General features: G+C 35.5%; 2 protein-coding genes across 5 annotated transcripts; one reads left to right on the top strand and one right to left on the bottom strand.

Moving 5' to 3' along the window:
- Positions 1-535: 535 nt before the first annotated feature.
- LOC113665129 (microtubule-associated protein RP/EB family member 1) lies at positions 536-4,992 on the bottom strand. Its single transcript, XM_027180780.2, has 7 exons — positions 4,821-4,992; positions 4,622-4,660; positions 4,352-4,458; positions 3,033-3,240; positions 2,585-2,814; positions 2,010-2,159; positions 536-1,349 (listed from the first exon to the last, which is right to left on the bottom strand). Exons 1-7 carry the CDS (start codon positions 4,981-4,983, stop codon positions 1,275-1,277), a joined length of 972 nt encoding a protein of 323 aa, XP_027036581.2. The 5' UTR covers positions 4,984-4,992; the 3' UTR covers positions 536-1,274.
- Positions 4,993-5,035: 43 nt separating this feature from the next.
- On the top strand, positions 5,036-11,753 carry LOC113665128 (metallophosphoesterase 1 homolog). 4 transcript variants are annotated; one of them, XM_089190505.1, is made up of 9 exons: positions 5,036-5,168; positions 6,013-6,200; positions 6,617-6,740; positions 7,892-7,947; positions 8,266-8,445; positions 9,124-9,303; positions 9,960-10,010; positions 10,444-10,551; positions 11,409-11,753. In XM_089190505.1, exons 2-9 carry the CDS (start codon positions 6,018-6,020, stop codon positions 11,523-11,525), a joined length of 999 nt encoding a protein of 332 aa, XP_089046631.1. In that variant the 5' UTR covers positions 5,036-5,168; positions 6,013-6,017; the 3' UTR covers positions 11,526-11,753. The 4 variants fall into 4 exon arrangements, with proteins under 4 accessions (XP_089046631.1, XP_089046629.1, XP_089046630.1 ...); XM_089190503.1 differs by having other exon boundaries at positions 10,444-10,555; XM_089190504.1 differs by having other exon boundaries at positions 5,045-5,337; positions 10,444-10,555.
- The last annotated feature ends 218 nt before the right edge of the window (positions 11,754-11,971 follow it).

The raw sequence follows: 11,971 nt of genomic DNA, 5'->3' as shown, positions 1-11,971 counted from the left end.
TATTAACTGAATTCATAATGTGAATTAGCCACAGAAAAGAGTCTCTAAAGCTGATGTTTCCAACATTAGCCCTTCTTCATTGGCAATTTCACAAGACTTTGAGACAGCCAAATTCCTAATACTTTTTCTAACAATTGAAGGAGGTTTTTATCTTTGATGCTTGTTGATAGTACTCATCTCAACTCTTGTATTTTTTTAGTGCTTAATGTTCCCATGAGTATTGGGTGCAGATCTATTAATATGCCTCACATCACTAAATCACATGAACAAGAGTTTCAGATGCTGTGAATGTTGACTGGAAAATAAATTGCCAGCCAAGGCACACAAAGAATGGCATCAAATATCTTAAACAAATTAAATCTAGTTTAAAAGAGAGAAATACTACAAGGATCACCTGGTGAATTGTAGAATCAACAAACCATTCACAGCAGACCATTTACCACTCTATAATTTTCTGCAGAAGACATTTTAATGCAAGGAGGTTGAATATGAAGATCACCAAGAAGGATTAACTTTAACCAAACACAAATCTGAGTGAAGTATATGTAGCACATTCTTTAATTCCAAGTTTGTTTTCATTAAGTTCCTAACAATTTCAACACCAATTGCCTATCATTTAGGAGACAGTTCTTTTATTTCTGTTTTCCCCTCAACTGCTTAATCTTTTCACTCCCAGGTTCTTAATATCAATTGTCTGCACTCTTTCAGACATTTCTGATAAGTGTAGTTCAGAGAACTTTTTGTTCAATCATACAATGTACTGTTGTTGATTTTTTAAAATTTCTCATCACCTTTCTGCTTGGAAATTTATGAATATTGTAAGGAGAAACATATATTTGGCCTCTCCAAGTGTGAAAGGGTTAAGCAGGGAAAAGTTATCCTTGGTAGCTTAGGAATCACCTGATGTCTTTGGCAGGAAGTAAAACTTAAAAAATCTTTTAAAGCACAAAACTGCGACATCTTTCACTAAACAAGTTATTTCCACACGTCAAAAGAAGAGAAAACCTTCATTACCTCTCTATCACAGAAACTGGGTTTCAACACACCTACATTTTAGCTAGCCTTCAGTTTACATGGAAAAATCTTTGATAATAATTATTATAATACAAAATAGCCAGTGGTGCAAACTTGAGATCAGTACTCTCAGTTTAGATAACAGAAGAAGTTCCCTTTATCTCCTAGCATGTTATCTCAAGAAACAGTTTTAATTTTTAAAAAATATGGTTGATGGCAAGTCTGCTGATGACAACTGATCCTGCATATGTCTCTTCTGTCTAGTACTCTTCTTGTTCATCATTATATTCATATTCTTCATTGTTACCACCTTCCTCTGGTGCAGCAAAACCCTCCTACCAATAAAAACAATTCATAGTTCCCTCAGTAATTGGAACCCAACATATATCAAGTCATACATTATACTAGTTCCTTGAACAATTCTCACAGATGGACATTAAGTGAAGAAAAGTTCCTTGATTTGACAGAAACCTCTTAGGGGTCAAATTCAGAAACATGATATTTTGGCTTTGGCGGTGATTGTGTAAATGAAGCAAGCTGTCCATTAAATCTGTTTCTGAAGAGTAGTTTGCCCATTTCTAAGTGTTTAGTTCATGAACACAGTGATACTTGTGGCAGAGTGACAGAAGGAGCAGGGTATGGGTGAAATCTACAGCCATAAGCATCCCTTCCTTAATGTAATTTCACTGCTTAAAACTTTCTTCTTTGCTCCCATTATCATGCTGTGTTTACAAATAAATGCATGAAACAGGTTAACATTAGTAACAGGAACTTGTTCCCTTCTGTTTGAGAATGTATCCACTCAATGCAACAATGCCTTCCTTAACAAGAATGAGTTAAGATGAAATGTAACTTCCAAGGTATGTGAGAGAACAGAATTCCTGATTACAGAAAATCTATTGAAATGTGCTTTGTAGATTCCATTTGATTTAGATCCAATTTGTAAGTTCCATTATCTTGCTAAGGCTTTTGTGAGGCCAAAATGCTGCACCTACCTCAGTTGCATAAAGAATTTCCAAGACCTTCTGGACAACATTAGCACCTGGATCTTCTTCCTGGCATTTGACTTCAATATCTCGTAACTTGCCAAAGTAGAAATCTCTTTCTTTTTCTAATCCTTCCACTGTCAGTTGCAGTGCAGTGAGCTGAAGACCAAGCACAAGAACACGTGTTAGACACTTCCTGACTTGTGGACTTACAACATACACCCACAGTTTGATCCTTCTTATCTAACTGAGCAAAAATAAACATGTCCATACTGAGTTTAACTGATTTCCATTAGACTGTTGCTCAGTTTACCAATCAACATGAGAGCATATCTATAAGAGCAGACTCAACTAAACAATCAAAGAATACCTTGACTGCTTTTGATTGACAATTGTTGGTATTAACCAACATATTTTTAATATCCAGCAAAAGGGATGCTTCTGCCAAACATAGTGCTAGATGATGAGCTTAAGTTTCGAATAGTAACTAATTCATTCTCATATTCATTAAGGAGTTTGTATCAATTATTGGTAACAATTTTCATCCATGATTTTCATTCATTTACCAAGCATCAAAAACAAACCTCATTATTAAGTTCCTGTATTTGAGCATCTTTCTGTGCGATTGCAGCAGATGACCCCCCAGCTGCTCCTCCAGTACGGGGTCCCTGTGCTGCCCCTCCTACAGTGCGCGAACTTTGTGCTGCTGGACGTCCAAGTCCTGATGCACCACCTCTAGAAGCTCCACCATTTCTGGCTGGACCACCTGCTGTAGGTTTACTAAAATTTCCTTTGGAGAGAGCCGGATTTTTGGCTGTTTAGAGATTGAGAATGAAAAAAAGAGATTTTACTCTCAGTAAGGTTTGGTTCTAATGAGTGATACAAGAATCACAACCAAGATAATACATTATAATGACTTAAAAGTCACAATCTTGAGGCTGAGGTAATTGAGTGGAAAAATGCAAGGTGTATGAAATTGGTAACATTGCATACTCAGTAAGTCTACCTGAATGGAAAAGGAATTTTCCTCACCTGGGGGTTGCACAGGTCTGGTAAGCTGTCCTGACCCTTTTCGTGGCTGAGCAATCTGTGGAGTATCTGTTTTTCCATGTCGTGCTTCTACAGGATCATAATCAGGATCAGGCCCGATATAGTTTGCATCAAAAAACCTCTTGAACCACTGAACAAACTCAAAGTTATCTTGAAACTTCCCTTTGACTAACTTTTCAATTGGGATTGTCTGAATAAGGAAATAAAAGAAATACCACAGTCAAAGTGGTTTAGTATTTCAATTGAACCTCAACTGCTGAGAAAACATGTTGAGATTTCACAGTTTGCATTATTTGCAATCATATGATGTGCCTTTCAAGTCAACATCCATTTGGCTTTTATATTTGTTAATGATGTTCCTATTTATTTAATTTATAAATATTACCGGTAAGCCAATTGATTTTGTTTATTAAAATCCAACTCCAATCTACATACTGCATTGCTAAAAAATATGATATGAATATATAAAAATATAATATCTTTGTTTCAATGCCTTGAAATCCTGATCTTCATAAAAGGAAAAAAGATGATAATAGCAATAATAATGATGACAATAATAATGATAATAATAGTAATAATAATGGCACCTGACAAGCACTTACTGGTGAAAAATAATTGTTCGTGCATTTTCAGCCCCAATGAAAATAAATTTTTTTATAATCATTAGTTAGGAAGTAGTAATTCTCACTCAATTAAAAAAATTTTGAGACCAAAAATTAAAAAGTGCGAGTCATTCAAACTCAGTTCCAAAGTAATTCAGGATTATTTTGGGTTTTGATTTTCTGTGTTCATTGACTGGTCTTAAAACTCAGTCTTCTGTCTTAACCAATAACATATAAAATCAAAGCTAAATATCTTGCTGATTCACACTGGCCTCTTTCTTCTTAGCTGGTTTTACAAGTGCGGCATTCAGTTAAAGAGAGCACTATCGTTCACAAACATTCTCAAACCATTGCTAGGTCACATGATCCAGAATCAAAAGTAAATGATCTTTCTGGAAAGTAAAACTTTGCATATCATGAAACACCTTGATACTCCCTTACCTTTTCAAAGATTTCATTGTTGATGGAGACATTTACAAAAAAAAAAATAATTAGTATGATGATGTCACCACAAAAATTTCGACACCAGCACGCCAATAGCACAATTTACAGCACCTTTCGTTTTACTTTTAGATTAATTCATGATTCTGTTTAAATGCTCTACAGCACGAGATACATGTCGAAAATAAGCGTGAAATAAATTAACATCATGCTGTAATAAAGAATTCAAAAAAAGAAAAAAGGAAGTATAAACTTTACCTTATCAACTCCAGCATTCTTAAACGCCTTTTGCAATATCTTCCAGTTATTTATGAATTCGTGTTCTTGATTTGATGCAAACTTCACCTTTGCCATATTTACACAATCTAAAATACATTCAATTAAAATACCGATTGATGTGAGTTTAAAATCGAACATCACTGAGGGGAGTTATGTATATTTCATGATATTAACTTCACATGTACAAAGTTTAAAGAGGCGTTTGTTAAAGGACTCGAATTTCATACGTAATCTTCATAATGTACTCACCCATGAACAACATATCCATAAACTGGCAATATGCAGCACCTATAAAGCAAACACAAGTTAGTGAGAGCCAAGTATGACGCGATAACGAAACAACGAGAAAGGACTGATAACCCCGAACATCAGCCCCTCGTTCGATCGAAGGCGTGAAAACATGGAAGTTCTGTCGACGAAACTGCCGCAAATGTTCTCGATTACTAACCGGAACATAGTTGTTCAATTTTGGTGTACTTAAGCTGCAGACTCTCGTTGATCCATTTTAGCATGTCATGTCTACTAAGATTATCTGTAGTACAACTAGTGCTATGAACGTTTATTGCCGCCATTTTCGTTGAAAACGACAATACTGGTTCGGCTTTCGGCATGCAAAGACCGATGGTACCCAGTGCCCTAACATGTTACAGTTGGTGACAAATACATGAGCTCACATCCGGTCTCAACCTAATCGCTTCACATCTGTTTGTTCTCTGAAGGCGATTGTGTCAGAAATACCGCAAATCCTACCCTGGAGAAAGGAAGCTGTACTGGATACTACTATAGAATAATCGATGTAGGTATTCTCTGAACTATTTATTTTTTAAACAGAACGCTTGGAAAGATGCTAGTTCCAGGATTTGAAATCTCTGCACATTACGTCCTCATTTGCGGATTAAGATTTTGCGTCACGACACTGAGAATATTTGCACAGCCAGGGCTTACTGTTTGATCGATTCTTGCAGGTTAGATAGCTATTTGAATGAGGTTACACTAGCTTGATCTTGTTTAATATTCGGAAAGTGACAATCATGCATGTGCCCTGTGTAGTCTACTCTGACCAGAAGAATTGAGGCGATAACACCCGAGTAAGCAGGTGAAGCACAATCAAAATTTGGGAGATCACGACATGTTGTACATATATTTGTACAATGTGCTGCATCACGCGTTCATTTTGATTGGTTCGAACTTATGATCTATTGGAGGACAGACGTATGGATGACATCACCATTAACAATTTTTTTGCTCCAGACCTGTATTATATAAAAAAAAATATCTTCCATGTTGCCGTGGGTCTGCACAGCAATAGATCACAGATGACGTCAAAACGTGGTAAGAACATCAGAGACAAACTCAACTGCATCTTGTGTACCACTTTTGTTTGTGGTGCATTTTGGTCTCATCTGTAATCCATTACTGAATAGACGCATGGTAACATGGAATTTATTTGTTATTTGTTATTTATTATGTAGAATGAACCTATTGAAAGAAACCTAATGACGTTAGAATAAGAGTAAGTAATATATTTAAAAAAACTTAAAAAATAACAAATTATTAGATAAATAAATTCATTGATTAACTGATATAACAAGTTTATTAGTCACTCTGGTTAAAGAGTACTATTTTCTTTTTCATTTCAGTTTTGATGTTGAAGAAGTGTTTGTGGTACTGGTATATATTTACCCTCAAGGTGTCATTGGTTTTACTTATAATTGTTGTGTTTATTGGAGAGTTTGGATGTTTTCTATGGACTTTTTTTACTTGGAGGATTCCTGACCAATCCAGAGATTCACTGAATTTACTTCTCATCTCTGACTCACAAATCCCGGTAGGTCTACTGTACCAAAAACAACAGACAACTATGCTGAACATACACTGAATCATTTTATTATCTGAAGTTTGAATCAATTAGTCTTTTTTTTTGTCCTTCTATTCAGAACCACAACCTTGCATTTTTTATGAGCAGTTACATTTAGTGACTTAAGGCTTCTTCTCTCTTGACATGGCTAATAGCACTACTTCCCCCCAAACAGTTAGTTCAGTTAGTTTGAAAACTAAAACCAACAACGTCACAGTCACTTATATTTTTTCCATGTTTCAGGCCAATGGTTTGTGTTTGATTTGAGTTGATTTTCCTTTGTTCTGATTGGCTGCAGGGTTTCATTTCTTGGTTTTGGTTTTGTGATACTTAGTAGAAATTAACTCTAACAAAGCTCCTCCTTGGACCCTTTTTTTTCCTGTAAGGGATACAAGGAAGAACCTGAAGGAATTCAAGGATGTATAACACGTGTGGATACAGACTGGTATTTATTCAAGGCTTTTTATCTGGCCTTGGCATCATTTTCACCTGATGCTGTTATTCATTTAGGTTTGTTTCATGACCCCTTCTTCATTTTTACTTTTTAAGTCCTATGTGGGGTTGTATTGTTTTTTAATTACACATTTGGGTGTCTCAAGGAATGTGACCCAGTGTACAGTAAGACTTGTATGAAACAGACACCAACTTGATTCAGGACTTTTTCTTTATGTGTTTTTAGTAACCAAATTGTATCCAACAGATGCAGACCTTTGATAAGTGTAATTGCAGACCTTTGATAAGTGTAACTGCAGACCTTTGATTAGTGTAACTGCAGACCTTTGACAAGTGTAACTGCAGACCTTTGATAAGTGTAATTACAGACCTCTGATAAGTGTAACTGCAGACCTTTGATAAGTGTAACTGCAGACCTTTGATAAGTGTAATTGCAGACCTCTGATAAGTGTAACCGCAGACCTTTGACAAGTGTAACTTCAGACCTTTGATAAGTGTAATTGCAGACCTCTGATAAGTGTAACCGCAGACTTTTGATAAGACTAGTGTAACAAGCCTTCCTTTTCTCTTGCAATCTCTTCCTTTTCTACTTGCAATCATTTGTTTTAGTGGGACTTCACTATAGCTCAGGTTACATGTTAGGTAAAAAGAGGCCTATAAGAGAAGATTTTGTAAGAGAGCCAGTACTGTAGCAGTTGTCATATAAAGAGGAAAATTTCACAGTCAAGCTTTCTATCACTACACAAATTGATATGGAAAACCTTTATCAGAAAGACTACTTGTATTAAGTAGACACCAGTAAGTGTCATATGTGTTTCATGTGACTTTCCTGATGAAGCTTATCTCAGTAAAATGGTGGATACAAACAAATATACCATAAAACAAATATTTCAGTATGCTTTAAAGTTATTAATGCTTAGATAGCTAATTTGTCTTTTTCCACTGACTTGGTCAGTCACTCCTCCATCCTTGGTTTTAACTAGATGAAAAAACTTCAAAATTGATAAAATGTGCATGACTGTGTGGTATCCTTATCAAAGAAGATTATATTACACAGTTCTGCATGAATATCTGCCAACAGACACAAGAGGAGCTGTGTCATGGGGTGCCCACTTCTAAATCTGATTTATTATTATTATTGTTCATTATTATGTCACTTTTTTTATCTTGTGTGAGTCATATATGGTAATTTAGTTTTGACATCTCAGGTGACATTTTAGATGAAGGATCAATTGCTACAGATGAGCAATATGAGGAGTATAAGGTAATAGACCAGCAGTATATCCTCTCATTCAGTTATATGACAGCTTTGTCAGCTTCAAAATTGAACCATTCATTTGTCATAAAGAGATCTTCCCCTCCCAGCCCAGTATGAAAAAAGCAGAGGGAAAGGAGAGGGTTTGTATTATTGCTCTCCTCAATGCAGAGTAATGGGGCTTCACTCTTTGTATGGTCCCAAACAACTTAATTTTTTCATCAAGTATTAATTTATTAGTTTTGCTCTGTAGATGCCTTTGTGATTGATTTAAAAATTATAAAATGGATAGTTACTAATTTTAACAATGTTTTATATCTTTTCTAGGAAAGACATGATAAGATTTTCCACACCTTTGACAGATCTGAAAGGATCTATGTTGCTGGGGACAATGACATTGGAGGTGAATGGAGTGATATCCTCACAGAACAAAAAACATTGAGATTTCAACGACACTTTGGTCCCATAAATGATGTGGTGAAACTGAAGTCTTTTCAAATAATTAAGGTATACTAGTGGAGACAGATTAATGTTGTTGTATATCAGTGGCATAGGAAGGGATTTCCTGTGTGATGTGCTAGTCTCGCTGTCACCAACGAATTTATGTCTATGGTAGTTCATTGTATTGGTTGATTATTGGATTGCTTGCCACATTAAGCAGCTGTAGCTCAGTAGCTAGTAAACCTTTTTTTGTGTCTTAAAGTTAAAACCAGGAGCACTGTGTCCTTAGGAGTACACATTAGACCTGCAAAGTCAAGGGATCAGTTCTCCCAAGTATTTACTACTCCTGGAAAGCTATTTTTGTTTGATGTGTTTTCAATAAAGATCAAGATGTTAGAGGTTTTGAGGTTCAAGGAATGAAATTATCAGGGAACAAAGCAGAATGGACTGGTTTTGAGTGGCAACCCAAACCAGTCTTCCTTAGATTTGTATCTTGAAATATTGCTCTGGGTCTGTTTAGTTACTAGACATAATAAATTAATCTAGAAAAACTTTCTCAAACATTTATTAAAAGTCATTTTGTTACCCATTATTACTTACACTTAATTGCAGGAGTAACTGTGTGTTTGATAACCAGACACTGTTCAAGAGAGTGGCAGAAATGGAACCTTGGTCACTAAAGCAAAAATCAATATAAGTTTTGAAATTATTTTAAAGTATGTTGTATGTTTTGAATTTTTACAGATCAATTCAGCAAGTTTGTTAAGAAGAAAACCTTTTAGAGAGGAAAGAAAAATCTACAATAAAACTGTAGATTTTATCAATAATCTTTCTCCAAAACTGGACAAGGAGAAGATTTCCATTTTAGTTGGTCATGTTCCTATTGACGAAATTAGTGTAAAACATGATGTTCCATTGCGCAAGGTAAGTTATTTTCAACAGGCAGATTCATCAAATACCAAACTGATCTTGCTTTAGTTGTATTGTTTCATTGTCACCAGTTCATACAGGATTTATGTAAGCCTTTTGATCCTTGTCAGCCTTTGGAAATGAGACACCAAATTTGAACCCCTAAGCATGAATGTTTTGTGACTTTTTCAGCAGTTTACCACTACTATACAAGTACTCTAGACTCAGGGTCAAGAGGTCTGGGTTCCAGACCTGGCTGGGTTAATGTGTTGTGTTCTTGGGCAGGACAAGAGGTGATCTTGTCCTGGGGGTGATCTTACAATGGACTGTGATCCCATCCAGGGAGGAGAAATGTTAGGAAAATCAGGATAAGCACCTGCTGGTGGGGCCACAAGGATCATGTACAAAGTTTGCTGTTTTGCCTACACTAGTTTTGACCAATAATGTTGTAAATTCCTTCATGAATTGAAATTGTTTGGGAATCGCTAGAAAGTCATGGTAATTGATTGTCAAAATTTTGATGTTTTAAACACAAGATTGTTTGTTTGTACATTGATGGTGAAGAGTTCTCATAAGAGACTGGTCGATTAAGATAATTTTTGTCTCTATTATAATGATAATAATAGTAGTTTATAACAGCTATACTATTTTCCTTTGTTTTTTACTTTAAGTTAATTCGAACTTTGAAACCAACCTATGCGTTCTCAGGTCATCTTCATGAGGTAAGTTCTATTTTTTGCCTCTTCATTTTTTTTTTAATACCAAGTGAATATGGCACCTCATTTTGCTTGAAGACTTAAAAATTTTAATATTTATGAATTTGGCAGCTTGTTCTCAATCGTTAAAGATTTATTCTCACATTAAAAGAGACTTAAAACAGAGGTTGTTGTAAGCAGTAATCATGATGAGTTTAATTGTTTATTCCAGAGGAACTTTGGGTTAATTTATAAACATCTGAAATTGTTGTTGATTTGAAAGTGAAATCTTTGGCATCTTGGCATAAATTTTGTTCCTTTTAGAGACTTATATTAGGGTGAGGACTATGTGCATCAAGAGACTTTTATTCTGTCATATTTTTAGTCCCCCCTCCCTCCCCCTCCTCATTAAGCAGTCATTTGACCTAGAACTAATCTCACCATTTATATTGCTTTTTAGCCAGCCACTGTTCAACATGAGTTCGGAATATTTACCTTTACAGAATATGTGGTGCCTACCTGCAGCTATCGCATGGGAACGAAAATGATGGGGGCAGCCGTGGCAGTTGTAGGTATGGTGTCAGCACCAACAAACCTCTGTCGCTATAGTGACTTTGGGCTTGATAAAAATGTGCACAGAGATGTGAGCCTTACTCAGAGGTGTTTGCTTCAAACTTTTGATAAAGAACAAGAGTAAAAAAATTGGTTTGGCTGATCACTGCTATATTCCTTGGTATGAGGAAGGCATGATTTTAAGTTGTATCAATAGTATTTCAGCCAATATACCCTGTATGTTTTTGAGGTGAATCTTATGGCTGAAGATTATTTCTTAATTTCTGAAATTTACAGGTGCAGTATGATTGTTTGCTAATATAATTTTGTAAGTCTGTAGGTCTGATAGGTATTTTAAAATAACTTTTTGCTTTACTTCAAGGTCATCAGGCTATGACATAATTATTTGAGTTGCTTGGAATGTAGGGGAAACCAAAGTGTGCAGTTTGACAAAAAGAAACAGAAAATACTTGAATTATATCAGAGCAAACCAAAGAGGCAGAGAATGTTTAAGGGTGAAAAAGATTGACACAGACTGAAAATGAGGGGACAGCATTGCTGAGCTTCCTTAAACTGTGACATGTTTCTTTGAATGCAGGTTATCATTTTATCCATCTGAGACCATCCCTTGTTCTTTATACATTTCCTGAGGTGCTGACAAGGAGAAATTGTTTAACAATCAAGAGCTTCTTTTTTCTTGACCTTAATGTATGATTCAGGTGTAACACTGACAGGATTTCTGCACTAGTCACTCTTAGGGATTAAAGGGCTAATAACTTTTTTCCCCACAAACCATACATTTAATTTGTGTTTATTACAAGAGGATGTCCTTCTATTTTATGTCTATAGAAAATTTTTATTTTGTTGTTTCAGGTAATGATGGCTCCATCGCATATTCCATTCTTCCTCTCCCAAGTCGATACTTATTTCTTCATGTGTACTTGGTGTCCTTGTGTGTCTCCCTGGCAATATCACTACCTGGGTTCATGATATTTGTCATACAAATGTTGGAGAAAAGACTTGTGGGCACAAAACATGACCTTGTAATAATGAAATTAAAGGATTTATGACATTCAAAGAACAAACCACATCAGAATCATAGGGATACCAAACACAATTTTAGTGCAACCTTCATATTCTCTTGATAAAGCAGTTGTTATTTCTTATTGTTCCCAATCCGAACAGAGGAATTTGAAATAAAGCGAAGTTGAAATTAGACTTCTGGTGTTTTACTTTTCTTTACTCAGCTAGTTATTTTTGACAAAACTATAATACAACAATGAACATTTTGTATTTAACAGAGAAATGTTTGCCACATATATCTTTGTTCTCAGCACGTTAGTAAGAGCGTGATTAGTTCTGTTATGTGTGCAAGAGTCAAATTTACAGCTCTTTTGTGGGCAGAAAATATCCCCTCTGAATGTTGAAACAATAGA

Source organism: Pocillopora damicornis, chromosome 12, assembly GCF_964200805.1.
Source record: "Pocillopora damicornis chromosome 12, jaPocDami1.2, whole genome shotgun sequence".
Lineage (NCBI taxonomy): Eukaryota > Metazoa > Cnidaria > Anthozoa > Scleractinia > Pocilloporidae > Pocillopora > Pocillopora damicornis.
Note: the sequence above shows the minus strand (reverse complement) of the source record. Positions and strands in the feature narration are given on the sequence as shown.

Coding starts and splice junctions, on each gene's coding strand:
- LOC113665128 (XM_089190503.1), top strand. CDS start 6,018: ATGTTGAAGAAGTGTTTGTGGTACTGGTATATATTTACCCTCAAGGTG. Junction 7,948..8,265: donor AGCAATATGAGGAGTATAAG/GTAATAGACCAG, acceptor TATCTTTTCTAG/GAAAGACATGATAAGATTTT. Junction 10,011..10,443: donor TCTCAGGTCATCTTCATGAG/GTAAGTTCTATT, acceptor ATTGCTTTTTAG/CCAGCCACTGTTCAACATGA.
- LOC113665129 (XM_027180780.2), bottom strand. CDS start 4,983: ATGCCGAAAGCCGAACCAGTATTGTCGTTTTCAACGAAAATGGCGGCA. Junction 2,815..3,032: donor CAGACCTGTGCAACCCCCAG/GTGAGGAAAATT, acceptor ATCTCTAAACAG/CCAAAAATCCGGCTCTCTCC. Junction 2,160..2,584: donor TACAGGAACTTAATAATGAG/GTTTGTTTTTGA, acceptor CTTGGTCTTCAG/CTCACTGCACTGCAACTGAC.